This window comes from Maniola hyperantus, chromosome 7, assembly GCF_902806685.2.
Source record: "Maniola hyperantus chromosome 7, iAphHyp1.2, whole genome shotgun sequence".
In the NCBI taxonomy this organism is placed as follows: Eukaryota; Metazoa; Arthropoda; class Insecta; order Lepidoptera; family Nymphalidae; genus Maniola; species Maniola hyperantus.
The window spans coordinates 8901214-8925830 of record NC_048542.1 but is presented as its reverse complement, the minus strand read 5'-3'; the positions used below and the strand labels follow the sequence as shown (position 1 = coordinate 8925830).

The following is a 24617-nucleotide window of genomic DNA, read 5'->3' as shown; positions in this document are numbered from 1 at the left end:
ACGGTTTAGTTAGCAAGTTGGTTGGTAGTAATAGATACAAGTAGACAAGGTGCCTACTTAGGTAAATTGTCTACTTGTAATGAGTAAGTAAAGTAAGTAAAAGTAAAATAATTATGCTTTATTGCTAAAACAAAACGAGTACTTAGGCTCATTATACTTTTTCATACGTCTCCTGTGGATATTCTGCAAATAAAGAGAAGTTGCCGATGTTGGTCCTATTAGACTTCGAAAGGAATGACGTACCTAAATATACCCCTCTTTGTTAAATGTACCTACCCGTGAGGTAAGTACCTACCTACCTACTCTATAAAACAATCGTATTGGCATAACCGTGGCATGGCATGATAACTAAGCACGGGACAGGTCGAGGTGGCAATCGGGGGGGAACGCCCCGCACACCCGCACAGCCCCGCGCTAAACCGGTGCGGGCGAGCGCGGGTGACGTACGTGTGTGCGGGGCGTCCCCTTGCCTCCATAACCCGATTCTCATCTTGACCTGTCGCGGACTATAGGTACCTACATTACAATTGATAGGTAGGTACACTCCCGACATAAAAATGTATTGTTAAGCGAGCGGATGCATTCTGTAAATAAAAAAATAAAAAAGCGCATAGGCGAAGTCGCGGGCAACCACTAGTTAGTCCTTTATATTAGTATGTACCTAGATATAGAAGATATACCAGTAGGTAACCCCATGCTTTTCAACCCGTCGAATTAATGATCGTTTGATCTGACCACTACGCTATAACGGTCCAAGTGCCATAATATTTTTTATCTCAAAAAACCTAAATTATACACAATCACCTAGTATTGTGCTGCATCATTGATGGCTGCATCACACCACATAACCAATTCTGGTAATTATTTTAAAAAGCTCTTAGTGCGGCTCAGCAAAAAAGATTCGAAAGATATTTACTACTTTCGAAATAAGGTCCAAATAGTTATATAACCACTAATACTTTTAAGTGGCTCGGATGGGCCAACCCCTAAAAATGTCATGTCAAAATAGTCGGCTACATCAATCGGTGGGCGAAATTTAAAAATTATTGGCCGTTTCCTTTAGGGGTTGAATTGAAAGAAAAAATGCTTTTAGCCACGGCGACAGAGACGGCGATTTTCTAAAATAATTGCCCTATTTTAGTACTTACTACTGCTAAAATCACTATTATTATTATAATAAATAAAGTAACATTATTTTTATTATGTTCTTGTTCTACCTACATAAAGAATTAAAATACCTGTACTACATTATGTACCTACCTACTTAGAAAATATTTTACCCAAGCATAATTATAATTTTACTTAAAAATTGTTTTCAATAAATTTATAGGTACATTTAATAAAGCTATTTATATATTTGAGAATGTATTAATTATATACAGCTAAAGTAAATTGGCATTTACGGCGCGACTTATAAAATTTCTTTTCGGTAGGTAGGTACTAGGTACCTAGGTATACTTACCTATGTATGACAAATTATACAAAAATCACAATATGCTTGTTAAATTACTACGATGTCCGTTTATAAAATAAAATATATTAAATGCAAACTTCGTATTATTATTGTGCTTTTTAGGTGCTGACCGGTCAAGTTCGAGTCAGACTCAAACTTTAACGGATCTGTACCTTGGGAAGATACTTCATACTTCTAGTTATTTATTTTGTTGCTTAAATTAGCTCTAACTGCAAATATAAGTTTGTAATCGCAACAAAAATATATGTTGTCACATTATATTTTTCCTATTCGTAGCTACAAATTAACGATTTTTGTAAATTTCCCTAACCTTGCTTCTTGCCAAATTTCATGGTTCTAGATCAACGGGAAGTACCCTTGCATGTTTTGATTTATTTGCAAGTGTCATGCGGCATAAAATAGCCGTATTTTTTATCGAGTTGACCTAGAAGCTTGATTTTTTTACAGCTCTAAAGTCTACCATAGATCTAAGTATAGTATTTGATAGATATTAATTTCAAATTGATACCTCTAGGCGTTCCTGAGAAAAAGAGACTGGACAGACAGACAGATGGACTGTCAACGAAGTAATCCTATAAACTTTCACCGTTTGAGGCATCGATATACTTAAATGACAAGATATGCCCAAGCGAACAAAATTTTTCACGGTTTATCAGTGCCACCTCTTAGATACTAATGAACAACCCGTTTGAAATCCAGACGTCACTGAGGTTGCATTGGTGCTTTAGCACCAATGAGTCGGTCCCATTTTGGTTGTTCAATGGCCCTGTCCATACGAAGTAATATTATATAAGTCAATGGTTTGAGCTAAGGAACCCTAAAACGTGCACGCTTATTTTCACGGTGATATTGGAAAGGAATTAACATGGAATTTTCTAATATTTCACGATTTGTTGTAATAATTAATTTGCTACATCATATTTATTTGCTATAAATAAAACGGGTGTCAAATAATTCAGATATGCATTTTAATGGAAGTATAAAAAGTGAAGTTTCCGAAATAAACATACATTTCGCCATCGCAGCGATTTCAAGTTGGGAGATAAAGGTAAGAATTTTATGTCACATTATCTACTAACGTAAATCATCATCATCATCATCATCAAGCCGGGTCTCTTCTCAGAATGAGCTGGGTTTGAGCATAGTCTACCACGCTGGCCAAGTGCGGATTGGTAGACTTGATACCACACCCTTCGGGCTTTTACGAACATTATAAAGTACTCTCAGGCATGCAAGTTGCCTCAGGATGCTTCCCTTCATCGTTATAGCAAATTACATTTTATTTCTTAAAACGCATATAACTTCGATAGAGGGATCGAACCCTGGACCCCTGACCTACCACTGCTTGTATTAGTAACTGCTAAAGTAAATAATTACTCAATTTTCATTAAATATCAATTTTATATATTAGTAACTTACATTTGAACGTAATTGTTTAATTCATTAAGAAAATAGGTAGGTTATATAGTCAGGCACCTACTTTAAAAATACTAACTAAATTGATAGGAGTTATTATGGACCTATTTATTTGTCTAAAGGTTATATATAAAAAGAAAATTTAGCTGACTGGCCGACTGATCTGTCAACATATATCGGGTCGGGCATACAGATAGCTATTAACGTAGAAACCCGCTAAGAAAGGAAAATTAAAAATTAACTGAAAATACAACCCTGTAAAATAGTAGTTCGATATGTATGAAAGTTTGTCAGTTTTAAAGTTCAATCCATAGAAAGATATTTAGGCTTTCGGTGAAAATGAAGAAATAGATAAGAATGTGTTTCACGATTTTCGGAAATTCCACCTCCAAGGGGGTTAAATTGGGGATGAAAGTTTGATGAAAGTAGGTACGTCGTTTTTCAAGCTTATACTTACTACTATGTATTTTCATACCCTAAGTATGAAAATTGTATTTGGGTTTTCGACTAAAAATGAAGAAATAGGTAAGTATTTCAGAATTTTAGGAAATTCTGGGGGAAAGGGAAGGGAAATTTAAAGGGATTTTCACAGGCAGGTAGACATAAACTGATACATTGCATGGGATTTTTAAAAAATATAATTTCCCGCGGACGATGTCAAAGCGAAGCAAATGTGGTTACTAAAAAATAAAATAATTTCCTTTTATCGATTAATTATTGCATTGTTATTTAAAGTTTCTTGAGTACCATAATCATTATACTTAATGTTATCATTGTGACAGCCGTTAGACGTGGTTGATAAACGATATACCTACCTACTTATAGCAAATTAAAATTGATAATATTATACCTACTTACTTATTTTTACTGTCACGACTTTGTCCTGATGTATTTTACAATGGAAAAACGTAAAATTAGCTATTTAAATTACCGTTAACTATTGTGCGAATTCAATTCTATTAACCTACCTAGCTATAGTTCACGATAGGTCGAGATAGCAATCGGGGTATGAGGCGGGGGGACGGCCCGCACGTCACCCGCGCTCGCCCGCACTGGGTTAAAGCGGGGGCTGTGCTCCCCACTCCGATTGCCATCTCGACCTGTCGCATAGGTACTATACTTACTTCCTTTTTATTTCTTGATAACAAAATCTTATTCTTCGCCTATGTAGCGATTTCCATCTCTTCTATAGAACGTTAAGTACTATCCTTTTGAATCTGTGTGTTCTGAAAGGCCTGATCTATTGGTAATTGAAGTAATTTTTATTACAAGATGGTTTGCGCAACTAATCTGGATGGATTTAGAACTTTGAAATTGCATGTGAACTCTTTCATTTTCCGGGGTCAAAAGAAGCAGATCTTCGCCGGGATGCAAGTTATCTCCGTACCTACCTGCCGAAATTGGTTAAGCGGATGGGTGGTGAAAAGGCGACAAACAGACAAATTAACAGACACAATTACCTACGCATTTATAATAATACTAGATGATGCCCGCGACTTTGTCCGCGTGGATTTAGGTTTTTTAAAATCCCGTGGGAACTCTTTAATTTACAGGGGTAAAAAGTAGCCTTCCCCGGGATCTACCTAAGCTAACTCTGTACCGAATTTCATCAAAATCGGTTGAACTGTTGGGCCGTGAAAAGCTAGCAGACAGACAGATAGACCGACAGACAAACATACTTTCGCATTTATAATATTAGTATGGATTATTAGTATTTATAGTAGGTATGAAAATATGTATTATTACGTAGGTGATAAATTTTACAACAGCACAGTTTAAGTTACCTACAGTAGCCGGCAGTGTATTTTGACCTTTAGAAAGAAATAGCGATTTCGTAGAGCGTGGTCTCTGTCGATGAGACCGACAAAACGTTACATAGGTATGAGTTATAAAGACAACGCTCTACGAAGCCGAAACCTCTTTCTAATTGTCGATGTTACAATATTTGCTGCCGTCTACTGTACGTACCTACTTATTTGATGAAATGTACTGCTGATTACCATGCTAAATATGTTGAATTGATGATGAACTAATTATTATTACTTGCTCAAGGTATATCTCCGCGATGGCACCAATCTACTTGATACTTCTACTCTGCGCGTTTGCCACCGGTTACAGACGAGACTCGAATGCAGGTGGCCAATCGTCACACTCTCACTCTGCAGGACTGAGTAGCTTGAGTGATTCAGGTTCAAGTGGTTTACACGGCTCAAGCGGTGCAGCAAGTGGTTACGGTGGAAGTGGATTACATGGATCAGGCGGCTATGGTAGTACCGGTGGATCAAGCGGACTAAGTTCTGGTAGTGGTTCGAGTGGGTCAAGCGGATATGGCAGTGAGAGTGAACAATATCGAGGCAGTGCAGAATACGGGTCTAGTGCCGTTAGTTTGAGTGGATCGGGTGTGGGAAGCTATGGAGCAGGTGCTGGAAATGCAGAAGGTTATGGATCAGGTGCTGGAAGTGCAGGAGGCTATGGACTAGGTTCAGGAAGTGCAGAAGGTTATGGATCAGGTTCAGGAAGTGCAGGCGGTTATGGATCAGGTGCAGGAAGTGCAGGAGGGTATGGGTCAGGTGCTGGAAGTGCAGAAGGTTATGGATCAGGTGCTGGAAGTGCTGGAGGTTATGGACTAGGTTCAGGAAGTGCAGGAGGTTATGGATCAGGTTCAGGAAGTGCAGGAGGTTATGGATCAGGTGCAGGAAGTGCAGGAGGTTATGGATCAAGTTCAGGAAGTGCAGGAGGTTATGGATCAGGTGCAGGAAGTGCAGGAGGTTATAGATCAGGTGCAGGAAGTGCAGGAGGTTATGGATCAGGTGCAGGAAGTGCAGGAGGTTATGGATCAGGTTTAGGAAGTGCAGGAGGTTATGGATCAGGTTCAGGAAATGCAGGAGGTTACGGCTCCGGTGCAGGAAGTGCAGGAGGTTACGGATCAGGTTCAGGAAATGCAGGAGGTTATGGATCTGGTGCAGGAAGTGCAGGAGGTTATGGTAGTAGTTCAGGTAGTTCGAGCGGTACTAGTGGCTTACAAGAATCTGAAGGGTATAGAGAAGGCTCCAGCTATGGTAGTGCTAGTGGTATGGGTGGATCGGGTACAGAAGGTTATGGATCAGGTGTAGGAAGTGCAGGAGGTTATGGATCAGGTGCAGGAAGTACAGGAGGCTATGGATCTGGTGCTGGAAGTACAGCAGGTTATGGATCAGGTGCAGGAAGTGCAGGAGGTTATGGGTCAGGTGCCGGAGGTGCAGGAGGATTACGAGGTTCAGGTTTAGGTGGTTCCAGTAGTCATGGAAGTGGATCCAGTGGTCAAAGTGGTGGTTTTAGTGGCTCGAAGGGAGTTTCGCAATCAGTTGCCAGTTCAAAAAATTTAAATTTACTAGGGCTAGGAGCGGACCATAACGGGCTCACAGAACAAGAGATAAAGGCACTATCTGATGCACGACGACGATATGGTTTCCTATCAGTGCCAAAACATTCGCAGGGTATACCTCACTCTTACCATTCAGTGCCAAAACATTCGCAGGGTATACCTAACTCTTACCATTACTTATTATCTCAACATCGTGGTATACAATCCCAGCATTATCCATTTTCTAGAAGCATGAATGTTGGTGCGAGTGAAAGTCAACAGACTGGTGAATATAGTGGAAATTCAGGCCAAAGTAGTGCTGGTGGTCTCAGAGGGCAAGGATCTCAGGGATCTGAAGGATATAGAGGAAGTTCAAGTTCAGGTTATGGATCCGGTGTAGGAAGTGCAGGAAGCTATGGATCAGGTGCAGGAAGTACAGGAGGTTATGGATCAGGTGCAGGAAGTGCAGGAGGTTATGGATCAGGTGCAGGAAGTACAGGAGGTTATGGATCAGGTTCAGGAAGTGCAGGAGGTTATGGATCAGGAGCAGGTAGTGCAGGAGGTTATGGATCAGGTGCAGGAAGTACAGTAGGTTATGGATCAGGTTCAGGAAGTGCAGGAGGTTATGGATCAGGTTCAGGAAGTGCAGGAGGTTATGGATCAGGTGCAGGAAGTACAGGAGGTTATGGATCAGGTTCAGGAAATGCAGGAGGTTACGGTAGTGGATTAGGTGCTGCTGGCAGTCATAGTGGTAGCTCAGGGCATAGTGGGGCCAGCAGTCTAAGTGGGCAAGGATCTGAAGGATATAGAGAAGGTTCTAGTGGCTTAAGAGGTGCAGGAGGTTATGGATCGAGTTCAGGAAATGCAGGAGGTTATGGATCCGGTGCAGGAAGTGCAGGAGGTTATGGATCTGGTTCGGGAAATGCAGGAGGTTATGGATCCGGTGCAGGTAGTGCAGGAGGTTATGGATCAGGTTCAGGAAATGCAGGAGGTTATGGATCCGGTGCAGGTAGTGCAGGAGGTTACGGCTCCGGTGCAGGAAGTGCAGGAGGTTACGGCTCCGGTGCAGGAAGTGCAGGAGGTTACGGATCAGGTTCAGGAAATTTAGGACGTTATGGATCTGGTGCAGGTAGTGCAGGAGGTTATGGATCAGGTTCAGGAAATGCAGGAGGTTATGGATCCGGTGCAGGTAGTGCAGGAGGTTATGGATCAGGTTCAGGAAATGCAGGAGGTTACGGCTCCGGTGCAGGAAGTGCAGGAGGTTACGGATCAGGTTCAGGAAATGCAGGAGGTTATGGATCCGGTGCAGGTAGTGCAGGAGGTTATGGTTCAGGTTCAGGAAATGCAGGAGGTTATGGATCCGGTGCAGGAAGTGCAGGAGGTTATGGATCAGGTTCAGGAAGTGCTGGAGGTGTAAGAGGTACCAGTTCTAGTGAAAGCTTAGGGCATAGTGGAGTGGGTGGCTTAAGAGGACAAGGGTCTGAAGGATATAGGGAAGGTTCCAGTGGCTTAGAGGGGTCAGGAGGTTACGGTAGTGGAGCAGGTTATGGAGGTGCCAGTGGGTATGGAATTGGATCGAGTGGAAGTAGTGCTGCAGAAGGTTATAACAAGGGCTTAGGTGGATCAGGATCAAGTGGAGCAAGTGGTTATGGTAGTGGATCGGGTGGTTATGGTAGTGGATCGGGTGGTAATGTTAGAGGATCGGGTGGTCATGGTAGCGGATCGAGTGGTTATGGTGGTGGATCGAGTGGTTCAGAGAGTGGTCTCTATCATAAAACTGACGCTGCCTTGGGACAGGTGAACAACGTTAGTTCTCGTTTGTGAGTATTAGTCCCATAACTATGTATTAACTAGATATTTTTATGTTATCCATGTTTAATAGAACGGGCAGATACGCTGCGGAGGACGATAAAATTATGAACTACAAAACCAGTCGTTGTAATGCTGACAAGTTTTCTTAAGCTCTACATGTAGATATTTATTGTTCTAGACTTGCCCTTTCACAATGCACAAATATCGTTAACAATTCTTAATCTGCAGCAGCCCTTATATATAATTTGGTTATATAAATAAATAATTTTATAATAATTATTATATTCTATGTAGGTATGGTATTCATCTGCCTTGGCAAGTAGGTATTGTATTATTTTTGGTATAGGAATAATGTTTAAAAAAATCATAATATTTGTCAAATATTGTAAACTATCGTTATTCTTATAAATTATATAATATTATTAAAATGTATATTTAATGATGTAAATTGATAATAAACTTTAATGAAATTTAATAAGCCTTATTTTTTCATTCCAACAAATTGAAGATTTTGGACATGTGGGTTTGCTATTAAAATTGAAAAAAAAAACTAACCGAAGAATAATATTGTATTAAAATCTGAAAAGATATTTTATTTATCTTGATTTTTTTAGATTTACAAGATAATGCTAGTAAATAAAATAAAAAAACCGGCCAAGTGCGAGTCAGGCTCGCGCAACGAGGGTTCCATACTACAGTCGTATTTTTTCGACATTTTGCACGATAATTCAAAAACTATGTTGCATAAAAATAAATAAAAATCTGTTTTAGAATGCACCGGTGAAGACCTTTCATATGATACCCCACTTGATTATTATAGTTATCTTACTTCGAAAATTGAAAATACTAATTATTAATTCATGACCACAATTTTTTTTGCGATGTAACCACAAATTCACGGTTTTCAGATTTTTCCCCGAATGTCCGCTATAAGACCTACCTACCTGCCATCATATGGAAGGTCTTTACCTGTGCATTCTAAAACAGATTTTTAATTATTTTTATGCGTCATAGTTTTGGAATTATCGTGCAAAATGACGAAAAAATACAACTTTAGTACGGAACCCTCTTTGCGCGAGCCTGATTCGCACTTGGCCGGTTTTTTATTTCAGTATCAAAATGTTATAATTATTATTGAGTAACTAGGAACGTATACGGTCTGTCTGGTGGGAGGCCTCGGCCGTGGCTAGTTACCACCCTACCGGCAAAGCCGTGCCAAGCCAAAGGTGTATGGCATAGATTAATTATTGGTCTCGCTCCGCTCTATGATCTATGGTGTATGGGTTTAATAAAAACTGCCATACTCCTTCCAGGTTAGCCCGCTCCCACCTTAGACTGCATCGTCACTTACCATTAGGTGAGATTGCAGTCAAGGGCTTACTTGTATCTGAATAAATAAATAAAAAAGAAAAAAAAGTTCAGTATAAATTCCGGTACCTAAGTATTCCAAATTTAAATCACATTCTCTTCCTAGGGGATGAATGAAATTCAGTACAATTTTCTTTCCCTGTTTTTAACAGATTAAAAATGAATATTGTTATGTTCGCTTTTTGTGGCATAGAATGTCACTTTTTTGAGCAAGTGATACGAAAAAAATATTACTTAATTGAATAGATAAGTATATGTACAGTAATAATATTATATATGGCTCGCCTGTAACGTTATTATTTTATACATGATAAAGGAAAATAGTGATATGTTAATCAACATAATATTATTATCAAAATTGAAAACGAAAATAATAATACAAGCAGGTAAGAATTGTATTGTTTAAGGTCTTACCATAGATCTATAAATACGGTCTTACAAAGGCCGCCGATCAAACGAGATTATATCTTTACATTTCGGCAAGATGAAAACGCAACACTGTAAGAGTTTACATTGTCCACAATAAAGTCTAGATTCCTTTGATTTATTTAAGTATGTCTTCGAAAAATTAAAGATATATTTTAAATCGATTTATTATTGTGGACTGTGGAGGCGAAGTTATCTGCCGTCGAATCTGACGTTTGAAAGTCCACCATTGTTCGCGGCGTCCAATGACAGTATCTGTTTTGAAATTCGAATGTTTTATATTTTATTATTTTAGCTATTCTTTTGAACGATTAAAGGCATTGTTTTATTGCATTTCTGTAGAATAGTGTGGATGCGATATATTACACGTATATAGTATAAATTGTTAGGTATACCTAATTCATCGTCCATTTATTTTATATCCGTTTAGGTTAGTTAGTAGGTAAATACTTAGGGGAAAAAACTTGTAAAAATACCAACTTTATCCACTAGACTAGCATACATGAGTCTAAAATCATTACCATACAAAAATATAAGTACCTACCTCATTAAATCCATTTAAATTGATGTTCATGAGAACGTAATCAAAAAACATATTGTTTGTGCGGAACTGGGAGCTGTATAATACATGCTCTACCATTTTTGACTCCCGACATAAACACAGGGGTGTTATAAGCTTAACGTGTTTGTAACATTGTACAGTAGTGGGCCACTATGCGTCATAAACTCCAAACCAACTCCGGCCGGTTGGAATGAAGCATTGATGTTGGATTCCCTCTACTATTCTAGGGAATGAAGCATACTCCGTGTGTATCGTTTGTATTCAGTTTTCCACGCCCTACACCTCACGACACGATGTACCGTAGCGGATTGCAAACGCGGCAGGCGCGGCGTGGGAACTGCACCGTGACGGATCCGACACGTGACATATGAAATGAGCCACTGATGAAGCAGTTTTCTTTACAGTCTTAAATTATTGTTGGTTTGTGCTAAACATGTTTAGCTTTAACTAATAAAAATCTGTACAAGTCATTTTGGAAAATCCCCCTTAAGGGGATAAAAAAGGAGGGAATCCCCCGGTAAAATAAGGAAAAGTTTGTATAGAAAAGTTTCAATTATTGTTTTTTTAAAATTGAAATTTGAAACTGTAGGTTCGTTCTAGGGGACAAGTGTAAGATAAGAAAGGATCTTACGAAAATCCTCCCTAAGAGGGTGAAATGGGGGGTGGAAGTTTATATGAAAGTCCTATGCTTTTGAAGTAACAAACGTGAAAATCGACAAATCTGTATAAGTTATTTTGAAAAATTTACCCCTTAAAGGTAGTTAAATAAATTTGTAAAGGAAAGTTTTAATTATTGCTAACTTGAAATTTGGAAGGTAGGCTCTTATAAGGGGTATAAGTAAGTTCTAACTAAAAAGATTTTGCGAAAATCCACTCCCAAGGGGGTGAAATGGGGGTTGAAAGGTTATATATGAAAGTCCTATATTTTGAAGTTAGAGATATGAAATTCGGCGTTCAGGTATTCTGGGTTCCTTGCCTTACGGTGAGACGAGTAGATAATAAGGGAGGCCTTTTGCAGCGGGAAACCTTCTGATATCATGAGAAACCAGAAAATTTACGCGGACGAATTCGCGGGCACCTGCTAGTGTACTATACCTAAGTGTTACTTTCTAACTCTTTTAGCTCCGTGTTTTTGGTTGAAGTAAGTAGGTAAGAAAAGTCATTGGTCATGGTATGACTAAACACAATAGCCGGCAGTGTTTTCATTCTACCTAATGAACGACATAGGAATACTTTTAACAAAACATGAGACAGGAAATCAGACATTTTCTAAAAATCATTCAGGTCATTATTGCAAAGTACACCTACCTAGTACCTACCAAAAAAGGGATATGAAGGATGTTACATTTTACGTAGGTAGGTATATGCCTTATCTAGCCGCGACAGGTTGCGATGGCAATCGGGGTATGAGGCGGGGGGACGCCCCGCACACTCGCACGTCAAAATAACAAGTTTGCAACCTTGCATAACAAAGAACTATTCTTAGCCTACTAAATAGTTTGAATTCGGAACTCTAGCGAATTGTTTTCAGCGCTCACAACACGGCACGGTCATTAAGAGCAAAAGTATAAAAAGTTAGAATTTTTTTGTCTTCATATTAAAAGACGCGAATTGACTGTTCGTTTTAAATTATTTATTAAAAACAAGTTACTACTAGATAAAATGAGTTCAAGTGAGGATAGTATGGAATTTGATTGCACACCTCTTAATTTGAGAGCGGAGGCCGAATTAGCAAAAAATGTTCTTTTATTTTTTTATTAACTTGTTTCATTTTTTAGAAAAACACTATATATACTTACATGCTTCGACCGGGAGTGCTTTTCCGGCCTCGTGTCATAGACGTCCTTGCCATGGCTCGGCCGTCTAACTCACACTCGACCAGAAATCGCTTACTTAAGTACTTCCCGGTCTCGTGCAGTAATGTACTATTACCAAAAGTGCCATCGTTATATTTTATAAACCCAACTGTGCTTACAACCTAATAACTTAAGCTCAAATAATTCCGATTTCCCTAACCGGATTCCAAACCAAAACCCCAACTTATGATACCACGTGTTCACTATAACGTCGTATTTCAAATTTTTCCTAAACCGCGTCCACCCCTTGTTGTTTACGCAATTTCTCTAATGTACCGAATACATTATTATCGGTGCATCATGCAACATACAGCAATTCAATATACCATTACAGAATTACAATTTCTATGACTGTTGGAATAAAATCGATAATAGCGTCCACTTTTTGTATCAGAGGTTCCCTGTACTATGTGCTAGCACTGACAAAATATAGCTAGTATATTTTCATCTTTATCACTAAAGTTATAGGGTTTAAGCTTGCCCGAGTTACTTTAGTGTACCTATTGGATGCACTGTACATTACATCTTGTAATTTTCCAGCTAAATATGAAACATTCATGAGGTTATTTTAAGCCCTGTGGTTTATACAACTTATTGGAGGATTGTATGCGAGAGCGCAGCAAGTATATTAGTAGTCGATAGCAAATTGTCTTCCTAAATCGCTTCATTCCAGCTAGGAGTTGTACCTACCGCTACCTACAAAAAAACCGGCCAAGTGCGAGTCAGGCTCGCGCAACGAGGGTTCCGTATTTTTTTCGACATTTTGCACGATAATTCAAAAACTATGATGCTTAAAAATAAATAAAAATCTGTTTTAGAATCCACAGATAAATCCCTTTCATATGATACCCCACTTGATATAGTTACCTTACTTCAAATATTGAAAGTACTAATTATTAGTTCATGACCACAATTTGATTTTTTTTGTGTGATCTAACCCTCACGGTTTTCAGATTTTCCCCCAAATGTCAGCTATAAGATCTACCTACCTGCCAAATTTCATAATTCTAGGTCAACGGGAAGTACCCTGTAGGTTTCTTGACAGACAGACAGACAGACAGACAACAAAGTGATCCTATAAGGGTTCCGTTTTTTCTTTTGAGGTACGGAACCCTAAAAATAGTTTAGCGAGTGAAATCTTACCTTGCCGACATTTTATAATTTAAATAACGATAACTATGGGCTTTTATAATATACATAGAATAAGCCAAAGTTTTGCTAAAGTTCGGCGTTCATTGCGATGACTCGAAGACAAAACCACAGAACATATACCTACTTATTACCTATATAACATATCTACTTATCTATCTATTGGTATACCTATGGAAATAATAACTGTCGGGTAATCGAACTAGCATAAATACACCTGTATTTTATGCCAGCCTTTAGCCAATGTTCTTAGTTTTGACGTTCCGTTAGCTCTGGGTAAGAAAATATAAAATCTATGGTCCTAATTAGTTTACGATACGTATACCTACTACGTAGGTACAGTAGAAACTACCCTATATTCAATGTACTCTGTGGTAGAAACCTACGTTATACCCAATATCTAGATACCTGCCTCCAAGTGATATGGCTAACCCTTGGAGGTATAAGTTCCGCAAATTGCTAATGCGCATGGCCGCCGTTTTAGTGACGTCAGCAATAAACGTTTCGAGCTGATGGTATAATTTTATTTGGGCTGACGTCAAAGTGACGTTATTTCGATGTTAATGAGACATGTTTCCAGCGCAATAGCAATTTGCGGGACTTATATTATACTAGCGTGTGCCCGCGACTTCGTCCGCGTGGACTACTCAAATTTCAAACCCCTATTTTACCCCCTTAGGTACCTATACTTATAACTATTTTTTTTTAATATTATACTCGCTATTGCATAACACTATAATTATTTCTTGATCTCATCGCGCATGTATGTATCCGCGTGGGCGAACAGTGACAGATTGCTAAGCTGCGGCGGCCGCGGGTTCGATTCCCCGTTTGCACATATCATTAGCACCTATTACAAACCCCAGATGGATTGCAAGCTTAGCTTTTCAATCGGACTTATTAGCAATTTCGCGGTGCCAGATTGGAATATTTGATATCGTTTTTCAACAAAGGCTAAAGTCAAAAACTAACGTTTGGCGATAAAATATAAGGTTGCCTTTCCCAGCCTGCGATGGTAAATAGGTACCTATATTATTTACCGTTCGTTGGGTTTCTACAGATTTAAGTTTTGACTTAGATTTTCATTTATTGTTAAATTAATTCATGATTTTCAGCTCTGAATTAATTAAACAAAAGAAATAACTGATATATCTATTATCTACCATAACACTCCATAAATTAAGGTAGGTAGGTAACTTACAGTAGGTACCTACCACTTTCAGAAAGTATAATCAAAGCGCAAGTCCTTTATATTGCACTATTATATTATCAAACAAAGGACAAATTGCCCTAATTATTGGATGCAATTCCAACTTCCGAACGCATTTCTGTTGACAATATTTATAATTGTACATTGGGAAATATGTCACTTTTATTACTACCACAATCATAGGAGGAAAGCCATAATTCACTATAAATCGTTTTATAGTCATTGGAATAAAGGCCAAATTCGTATAACAAATATACATAGAATTAGGAATCTATAGGAAACGTCGCCAGCGAACAATTTGAAAAGTTTAACTTTTAAAATATTTCCAACATATACAAATATAAACTCTATGAAATCGTAATAACGGTGAAAATTCTACCCGAGAAACAAATGGAGCTCAGAAAATTATGTGTAATCTGTGGTTCGTCAGTTACCTTAAACAATTGAAAAAGTTCTAAAATAAGCTTTTGTTACGAATGCCATAAGGTGCATTTTAGGTTACGAAAAGTTTTTAGGGTTATTTTGTAAAAGGATCGCAAAGAAAACAATAGTATCCATTTGGCGGCACGTGGACGCACGCGGCTGGCACGCGTCAACATGGCGTCGACTTTTGACAGTCATTAGAATGTTTTGTGTTGATTAGATTAATGTGCGGTCTTTCGATTTCCAGGGTATAGGAAGATCCGGGGCGGATAATTTGGCATATTTTTTATTTTTGCATTCATGAATTAATAATACAAAAACCGGCCAAGTGCGAGTCAGGCTCGCGCAACGAGGGTTCCGTACTACAGTCGTATTTTTTCGACATTTTGCACGATAATTCAAAAACTTTGATGTATAAAAATAAATAAAAATCTGTTTTAGAATGCAAAGGACCTTTCATATTATGATACCCCACTTGATAGAGTTATCTTACTTGGAAAATTGAAAACACTAATTATTAGTTAGTATAGTAAGATGTAACCTTTGTAGTTACATCACACAAAAAAAAAATTGTTGTTCACGTTTTTCAGATTTTTCCCCGAATGTCTGCTACAAGACCTACCTACCTGCCAAATTTCATGATTCTAGGTCAACGAGAAGTAGGTACCTACCCTGTAGGTTTCTTGACAGACAGACAGACACACAGACAGACAACAAAGTGATCCTATAAGGAGTTCCGTTTTTTCTTTTGAGGTACGGAACCCTAAAAATCGGTTAAGTGCGAGTTGGACTCGAACACGAAGTGTTCCGTATCATCGTACAAGAAATGAGACTTTATTTTTTTATTTTTCATGGCGGTGTTTTTGAATTTTTCATTATTTTGTTATGGACAATAGAAAACAAATCTCGAATCCTTGAAAACCAGGCCCACCTAAATTCTTATAAATGCTGCTTGACCTGGCTGAATAGAAGTGCGCTGCCTCAGCTTTATGCTACACTCGATTTGGTTGAAGCGTTAATTTTCAGGCTTCCCCACACTCACGTCATAGGCTCAGTTAACGTCAACGATATACACTGCTCCTTGTGTATAATAATTATTATACTCTTTGCACTGCCCAGTGCCCATTGAGGACTGTAGGTAAGCTAATTAAGTAGCCAGTATATCTACATAGTTATTAAGACAAGAAGCCGTTATTGTCTAGTGGTTACGACGTCCGCCTCCTATTCGGGAGGTTGGGGGAGTTATGTGCGTTTTAAGAAATTAAATAAGTATCACTCGCTTTAACGGTGAAGGAAAACAGCGTGAGAAACCTGCATGCCTAAGAGATCTTCATTAAGTATAATAATAATAATAAATATTTTTTATTCAAGTAAACTTTCACAAGTAATACTTTCGAATCGTCGGATGCATCTCAATGTTCTCAAAGGTGCCAATCCACATTTGACCAGCGTGGTGGACTATAGCCAAACCCTTCTCATACTGAGACCCGTGCTCTATAGTGAGCTGGCTATGGGTCGATGATGATGATGATGATATCTATCTACATATTATTTTATTGCATACCTTCATTTAAAATTAAATATACTACATATAGGTAATATTGGTAGTACGTATTATAGGTACAAAAAAGTTGTTGAACGTGGTTTGGCGTCACCTCATAACCTTTGCAGTGTCCCCAAGGAAATACCGTGAAGACAAATTAGATTAGAGATTAGTGGGAATAAAAAATATAATGAAAAAATAATATACTCGTAGCCGTACCCTGGCCAGCTTTGAAATATAAATGTGACACGTGCCCTGTTATAGCACCGCTGGGAGTAACATAATATTTTGGCTTTCAGGATGGTAAAATATAGTACCTAAGATCATCGTTTTTCAATGTAGGCGTCTGAGTACCTAGTACCTATTAAAAGGTTTTAGAAATCGAGGCGTGTTCAGAATTATAAGTATGAGAAATCTATTTAGAGTCTAGGTGGGTAAGCATTACCTAACAAGTGCTAAATCCAATCATATACCTACCTAGTACCTAGTAGTTATTGTGTAACTGAGTGACAAACATCCATAATATTACACAGTAGACTTATTATAAAAGTACATTTAATTTCTAGTAGGTACTTAGTGAGATGTCTGTGAAAACCTTGTGAAAACATCTATTTTAACTTTGGCAAAAAAGACATAATATTTCCAAATTTACAAAAACACGCATAACAAAAAGTGAGGGATCTAGGCATAATTCTTGCGACACACCCCATCACATTAACGCCAGTTTTAATCAAAAAACCATGGGTGTGAAATCCAAACATAAGGGGAAGCAACTTTCCCATATCGATAATGAACCAACAGAAATAGGAAAAAACATGGTTTTCAATGCATTAGACGTGTGCATTTTAATCAGGAGACAATCAAAAGTATTTGTGTCAATAATTACGATTGGGGAAGCGGTGATTTGGTCGGACGATACACCGATGACTTTTGCCGATTATTTGTTATGAGGGTCCTTTTTAATGGAAGTGCATACAATATTGCATGTGGCAATATTACAAATGCAGGTGGAATAAAATAACAAAAACCATGCCTATATTATGTTACATATTTGAAGAAGTCGATTAAAATGTAGAGTCCATACATCTCGAGGCCCTCTATTGTGAATCTTCGTCCAGGATGGTTGTAAAATTGGGAAAACAGAAAGCTCATATCCAGCAACAGAGGAATTGTTAATGAGCTACCAGTTTTCAAGGAATTGGAATATCTGGCTATTGAGTAACCTGATACGAAAAGGGTTTCCTACAAATTTTCGAGGTAGAAATGACCTGGATGATATACCTAATAGACAACGGCATAACAGAGCACTGATTTCTCAACAACCTTGTCGTTTTAGCCCAAACAACAAACAATCCTCAATATGCCCTCAAGCAGCCCTCTATAATATGTAGTAGGTGCCTTCATGAGACCGGTGAGACACCAGAATACGTTTTTGTACTGACAGACTAGCTTGTATGCATGCCAAATTTCAGCAAGATCCGTCCAGTAGTAGGTATAGATCAGTCAGTCAGCTTTTCCTTTTATATATTTAGAAGATATAATCATGCCTGGGAAATAAAGCAATAATAAATTCTAGGTTAGAGCGGGCTTGCCTAGAATAGATGCCTTATCACTTTTGCCTTGAAGGTATTCAAGTTATACTTACTGGCAGGAAACATGGACGCCGGAAGGGCATTCCACACCTATAGATAATACTTCAACCCCACGGTGAATCCGCAACACGAAGGAAGATTCTCCAGGAAAACTGAAGTTTTTGCTGACGTGGCTAGCCTGCTGTAATTGTAGAGCTCACCTAGAATCACGGCTAGTTGGAGTAAACTGGCGAGGAGCTGCATCAGCCGTCTCACATATAGTACGCGACATGTTAAGATGGCAATCGGGGTATGAGGCGGGGGGACACCCCGCACCGTCACGTGCGCTATGCCGCACTGGGTTAGCGCGGGGGCTGTGTGAGTGTGCGGGGCCTCCCCACCCTAATTGCCATCTCGACCTGTCGCGCACTATAGGTAGGTACCTACAACAAAGCACCCAGTCGCAGCACCCAGGAAAGAAGATGAAGAAGAACGACAGTGAAGAATACTGGGCATCTGGGTAGTGTGGATGTATTTTTTATTTATTTATAGACTAGCGCCTGTGTGCGCAGCCCAAGATGAAGCGCGCTTGCCTAGAAGATGCCTATTCACTCTTGACTTGAAGGAATTGACCCATATTAAGAAGGGGGAAACTGATGCTGAACCCTTGCAGCATTAAGTAGTTCCATATCCTAACGGTCCGAATAAGAAATGCAAACTTCTTATGTTAGGTATACTATGGTTATACTTTTATGCAACATTTATGTTGCAGCAAATCTTTTATTAGTCAAAAATAAGTTTACTTTAGGTGGGCATTATAGTAATCAAAGCACGAACTGAGAATTTAGCGTTAATGATAAAGTGTAATTTAATAAAGTGCAGAGCACAACGGGATCAATGAGGTGCGCTAAGCTACACTCAACAGGGCCGCTCAGCCGCTCACCCCATATGTCGTACTTGATTCTGTGCTTATCATTGTGCATCAGGATTGTGCGGTTTTGATACTTTCGTTGTAGGACCAGTTTTTAATAAGATCACCTTGACTAATTTCTGTTCGGTAACAGACAGACGCTAACAGCGTCGAATTAACCTCTTAAAAATTTGCAATTTATTTTGTTTTGGGGTTCCGTATCTTCAGAGAAAAAAAACCGGTCAACTGCGAGTCGGACTTGGACACGAAGGGTTCCGTACCATGATTACCATCGTAAAAAAACGTACTTTCCTAACACTTTTATGTAGACCACTATAAGGTAATGTGATTTAGCAAATTGATTTTTTCATTCCCTTCCCGCTGACCCGAAATCATGATTGGCAGGTAGCTATGTCAAAAAATACCTTCGTGTGCGAGTCCGAGATATAGGTAGATAGATATTTGACCGGTTTTTTAACAGCTGTAGAATGTGATGTTTTCCAAAAAGCTTGGCAGGGACTTGAATAATACATATACTAAAATTGATTTTTAAAAATCTAATGAAAAAGGAATCGTTAGAAATAGCGTTACGCATTTTTTCCTTCTTTCAAATACATATTACAAGTATCAAATGGTTTCAGTCTGAGTTTAAATCTCACCCCGTCAAAGCCAAACTAAAAGCAGGGAATTTGACGGACATCTAAAAAAATATATTCTCTATGGCGCTGAATATTAATTATTAGAATATTCATAATTTAATTCACAAAATATGCCTTTTGAAAGCTGTGCTTTTCATTCAATTATGCAATAAGGGTTAATGTGAGGGCGGCTGTGTTCAAAATGTACCTATTGTTTGCATAATATAATACACTTGTCAAAATTTCCATACAATTATTTATCTCCTATTTGTAGTATATTTTTAATACTTTTGTTTATTTCTATCTACTGCTTAGTATATCAAATTCAAATTATTATCTCCGAGCATTTAAAATCCAAATGATGATTCAAAGGCAGTGCCTTCATTATATTATGAAAATATGTTTATTTACTGTAAGATGTAAGTACATACACCTACCTACATAATAAAAATAATCGATGTGTGTATATAGTAAATGGCCAGCAGTAGCCCGCTTCGATTTTACTCGGAAATAATTTTTAATATCTTGTGACAGCAGTCTACCTTATTGACAAAACCTAGCCTAGCTGCAAACTTCCAAGATATTATCACTATCCATGTTATGCGAAAGTATGTTTGTTTGTTGGTTTGTCCTTCCATCACGCCACAACAAAGCAACGGATTGAGCTGAATTTTTGAATGGGCGTGGTTAAAAACCAAGAGATTGACGTGGGCTACTTTTTGTCCTGAAAAATTAAAAAGTTCCCACCGGATTTTTAGACACCAAAAACCACGCGGATGACATTATGGGCGTTAGTTAGTATAGGTAGCGACTAGGTATATAGCTAGATATAAAAATCGTAATCGCAGCATTTTGAGTAAATTGGTCGATTACATTGAATGTAGAAATGGAAGACAAAAATGAAAACTCAGTAAAGAAATCGCTATTGGCTTTGTTCGATTTCAAATTTCCTTCAACAAAAACGTAGAAATTGTCATTAGGGCCGCAACATGTAGATAATTATGATAGATTTAGCCCACCACCCCCCATCTGCGATAAAAAATAACACATGATGACTATCGCTTTTCATCGGGTACCTACCTATCATTTATATCAATTCATTTTTAAATTTTATACCTTTTATGTAGTTACTTGCTTTTTAACACAATCAGTGCGCATTACAGTGACGTTACAGTTTTGGATCATTTTCAAAACATGAATAAGCACTTGGTGAGGTTATTTTAAAGTACGCGATTCTTTGATCATCATCCTCCTCTCAGAGTGAGAAGGTTTTTGGACATAGTCTACCACGCTGGCCAAGTGCGGATTTGGTGACATACACCTTTGAGAACATTATGGAGAACTCTCAGGCATGCAGGTTTCCTTACGATGTTTTGCTTCACCCTTAAATCAAGTGATATTTAATTACTTAAAACGCACATACCTCTGAAAATTTATAGAGATGCGGGCCCAGGATCGAACCCCCGACCTCCCGAATAGGAGGCGGACGTCTGTAAACCTAATACCTGCCTATGTACCTACTACCTACGCATTAAAAAGAGAACTTTATCAGCAATTGAGTCAGTTAATCAGGGACATGTATAAATAAACTCTAGCCATAAACGTAAGAATTTCGTACAAAAAACCTAAATGTCGCCAACACGGGAGGTTCCCAAGACAGGCTGTATTTAAATCGTCCATGTGAAGGTTAAAAATGTATACCGCGATAACTGTGACGCCGGTCGGAATGTCGGCCGTCTGTCCGGCTGTCCGTCCGCATCTTTATTATTACCTACTGACCGCACCGCTTCTAGATATGTATATCTTAAGGTCTGAGGACATAAATTCTTAGCAGGTTCATATTGTACTAGACTAGCTGATGTCCGTGACTTCATCTGCGTGGATTTAGGCTGTTAAATCCCGTGGGAACTCTTTGTTTTCTCTGGATAAAAATGCGTATGCCACTCTCCATGGTTTTTAAGTATCTACTACTTACCCATGCAAAAATCACACAGATCTGTTCCTCTGGCCCGCCTGACGGTTTTTTAAAAAAACTGGTCAAGTGCGAGTCAGACTCGCGCACCGAGGGTTCCGTACTCGGGTATTTTTTAAGACATTACACAGGAACCCTAAATACTGTGGGAACCTCCCAAAGATGTGAAGTATGTGGCAGTGTGATAAAGGTTCCACCACACTGGCCAAGTGTCAATAAGCAGATTTAAGATGCCTTTGAGAACAGGATGGAGAACTCTCAGGCAGCCAGATTGCTTCACAATGTTTTCCTTCAGCGTTAAAGCGAGGGATATTCAATTGCTTGAAACGCACATATTACCTACCTACTCGTACCTACTTAGCTTATAAAAGTTAGAGGTGAGTGCGTGCGTGCAAGTTAGAGATTGAAACCAGGACCCCTCCGAATAGAAAACCTACGCCTATCACTGCTTTTACCTACTTTCCACCTGCCTGCCAACCTGCAAAACTGTACATATTCCACATGCACAGCGCTAATCTATCACTCAATAAAAGCACTCGAGCTGTATCCAAAGCACTATCGAGTAATCCGGTAGGATAACACTATCTGATACAGTAATTCGTATGTAAACAGATAAGAGACACGAGTAAAAGCATATGGCGTTACGGGCTTTTAAATCGTACAATTTTATTACTACGACTATTTCCTTGATAACAATGAGTGAATCGTTAAATCTCTCTCGAATGCTTTTGGCTCCTATATCTATCGATAGGTTTGGTTAAAATACGTTCTCCATAATAAATGACTTTTTACGTAGAACTGGGTAGCGAGGAATACCTAGATAGGTAGGGTAGAATCATCAATGCAATCATAATGTAAAGGAGAAAATATGGTAGTTTAAAAAAATCATAGGTAGGTAAAAGAAAAATGAAAATTGGGTAGAAACATCCCCTTCAATTTTTAGGTAGGTACCTATAGCACACGAGATATTTACTCATGTGCCTATAGTCCGCGACAAGTCGGGATGCCAATCGTATTTATTCGGCTATCCGTTTTCTGGCAATCGAATATCGAACACCCAAGTAAAACACAACATGATTTCGTGAGAGCGAAACTTTGTCAGCTACACGTTATCTCAACGCGTTAAAGATGTACAAAGACTTGTTTGTCGTTCTCGAGTGCGAGTTATCGACGAAACCAGACGCATGTGACGTTGTTGTTGAACGGGCTTTTGATTTCGCTCGTCTTTGTTCCAGATGTACAATCTGTATTTATTTATATAATAAGGCCAGACCGTACTAACGCACAGGTCCACAATCACCACATCACTGGGTAGGTATAGAAACTAGAAATTTTGCATGAAGATTTTTATATACCTAACTTATTTCAAAATTACCACTATGCAAATTGGATTAAAGATTAAAGTGTTATTTTTTGTGCGAAGCATCGTCATATTACGATATGAAGTTTTGAGACGAAACATATAGGTACCTACACCATTTTCCCATAGTGCAATAGTACGGAACCCTTCGTTGGCGAGTCCGACTCGCACTTGACCGATTTTTCAAAGTTTTGTTTTACTACCAATGTATAGTTTGCGACAGGCCGAGATGGCAATGGTAGGACGCAGGGGGACGCCCCGCACACCCGCACTTCAACCGCGCTATCCCGCACCGGGTTAACGCGGAAGCTGTGCGGGTGTGCGGGGCGTCCCCAACCCCGATTGCCATTACGACATGTCGCGTCCTATAGGTAAGTATCTAGATCAAATTAAACTTACCAATTATAAAGCTTTTATTAGGTAACGTCGAGTCCCAAAAGCTGTTTCAAGCCGTCTGGCAACCCAAGAGCTGGCGCTTATTTAGATTAATGGCTAAGCCTAGCTATTCAGCAAAGCAATAGTGCCAATAACCAGTGTAGGTAAGTATAGGCCACAATTTCAACTACTTATATTTAAACAAACCACAAATAATTTTTAGTGATAACTTTTACTAAGTATGTAAATATAGAGCAATACTTCCTATGTATTTTTCGTTTTTAGGGTTCCGTACCTCGAAAGGAAAAACGGAACCCTTATACTTTCACTTTCATTTCATTTCACTTTGTTGTCTGTCTGTCTGTCTGTCTGTTTGTCAAGGAACCTACAGGGTACTTCCCGTTGACCTAGAATCATGAAATTTGGCAGGTAGGTAGATCTTATAGCTGACATTTGGGGAAAAATCTGAAAACCGTGAATTTAGGGTTAGATCACACAAAAAAAAATTGTGGTCATGAACTAATAATTAGTATTTTCAACTTTCGAAGTGAGTGACTATATTAAATGGGGTATCATATGAAAGGTCTAGACTTGTAAATTCTAAAACAGATTTTTATTTATTTTTATGCATAATAGTTTTTGAATTATCGTGCAAAATGTCGAAAAAATACGACTGTAGTACGGAACCCTCATTGCGCGAGCCTGACTCGCACTTGACCGTTTTTTTTAAGTATTGTTAAATTTATGTACCTACATACGTAATAAGTAAATGATGTGGCTCCTATTTCTGCCATAAAAAAAATTAATGAGTGAGGCAAAAAACTTAAATCTTTACGAACCGACGCAATGTCCAATACCCATTCGGGGCACGTAGACAATAAAACGCTGAGCCCCCAATGTTATAGGATTAGCACATACCGACACACGGAACGCTTTTAGTAGCTTTTTTGCCCGAACCTTAAGTATAGAGTATAGAGTCTATACTATAGATCTTTTGTTTTGTAACCAAGTATTCAGCCTTATGGGAATATAGTAATACTTAGACATATTTTCAAAACATGGGTTTATATATAGAAATTTTAAGGAATAGGTAGGTAGTATTTGATCTTCACAAACTGAAATTTTTAATTAGACATTTATCTAGGTTACTTAATTTAGGAAAATAATCAATCAAATCAAGTTAAAGCATTCGATATTGTTTCGGGTGAC

At 38.5% G+C, this 24617-nt stretch overlaps 2 protein-coding genes across 2 annotated transcripts in view; one reads left to right on the top strand and one right to left on the bottom strand.

Annotated features, from left to right (window-relative positions):
• galla-1 (cytosolic iron-sulfur assembly component galla-1) overlaps positions 1-24617 on the bottom strand; it is a 194175-nt gene that overhangs the window by 93530 nt on the left and 76028 nt on the right. The gene's annotated exons all lie outside the window — the stretch shown is intronic.
• LOC117983513 (transcription factor SPT20 homolog) lies at positions 5272-7650 on the top strand. The gene is made up of 9 exons (XM_069499848.1): positions 5272-5340; positions 5371-5430; positions 5521-5709; positions 5779-5868; positions 6046-6117; positions 6658-6783; positions 6883-6897; positions 7066-7314; positions 7363-7650. Exons 1-9 carry the CDS (start codon positions 5302-5304, stop codon positions 7648-7650), a joined length of 1128 nt encoding a protein of 375 aa, XP_069355949.1. The 5' UTR covers positions 5272-5301.

Bases quoted from the DNA above. Each gene is read 5' to 3' on its own strand.
- LOC117983513 (XM_069499848.1), top strand. From the start codon at position 5,302: ATGGAGCAGGTGCTGGAAATGCAGAAGGTTATGGATCAG. The intron at 5,869-6,045 runs GTTATGGTAGTA...GAAGTACAGGAG, and splicing joins TGGTGCAGGAAGTGCAGGAG to GCTATGGATCTGGTGCTGGA. The intron at 6,118-6,657 runs GTGCCGGAGGTG...GCTATGGATCAG, and splicing joins TGCAGGAGGTTATGGGTCAG to GTGCAGGAAGTACAGGAGGT.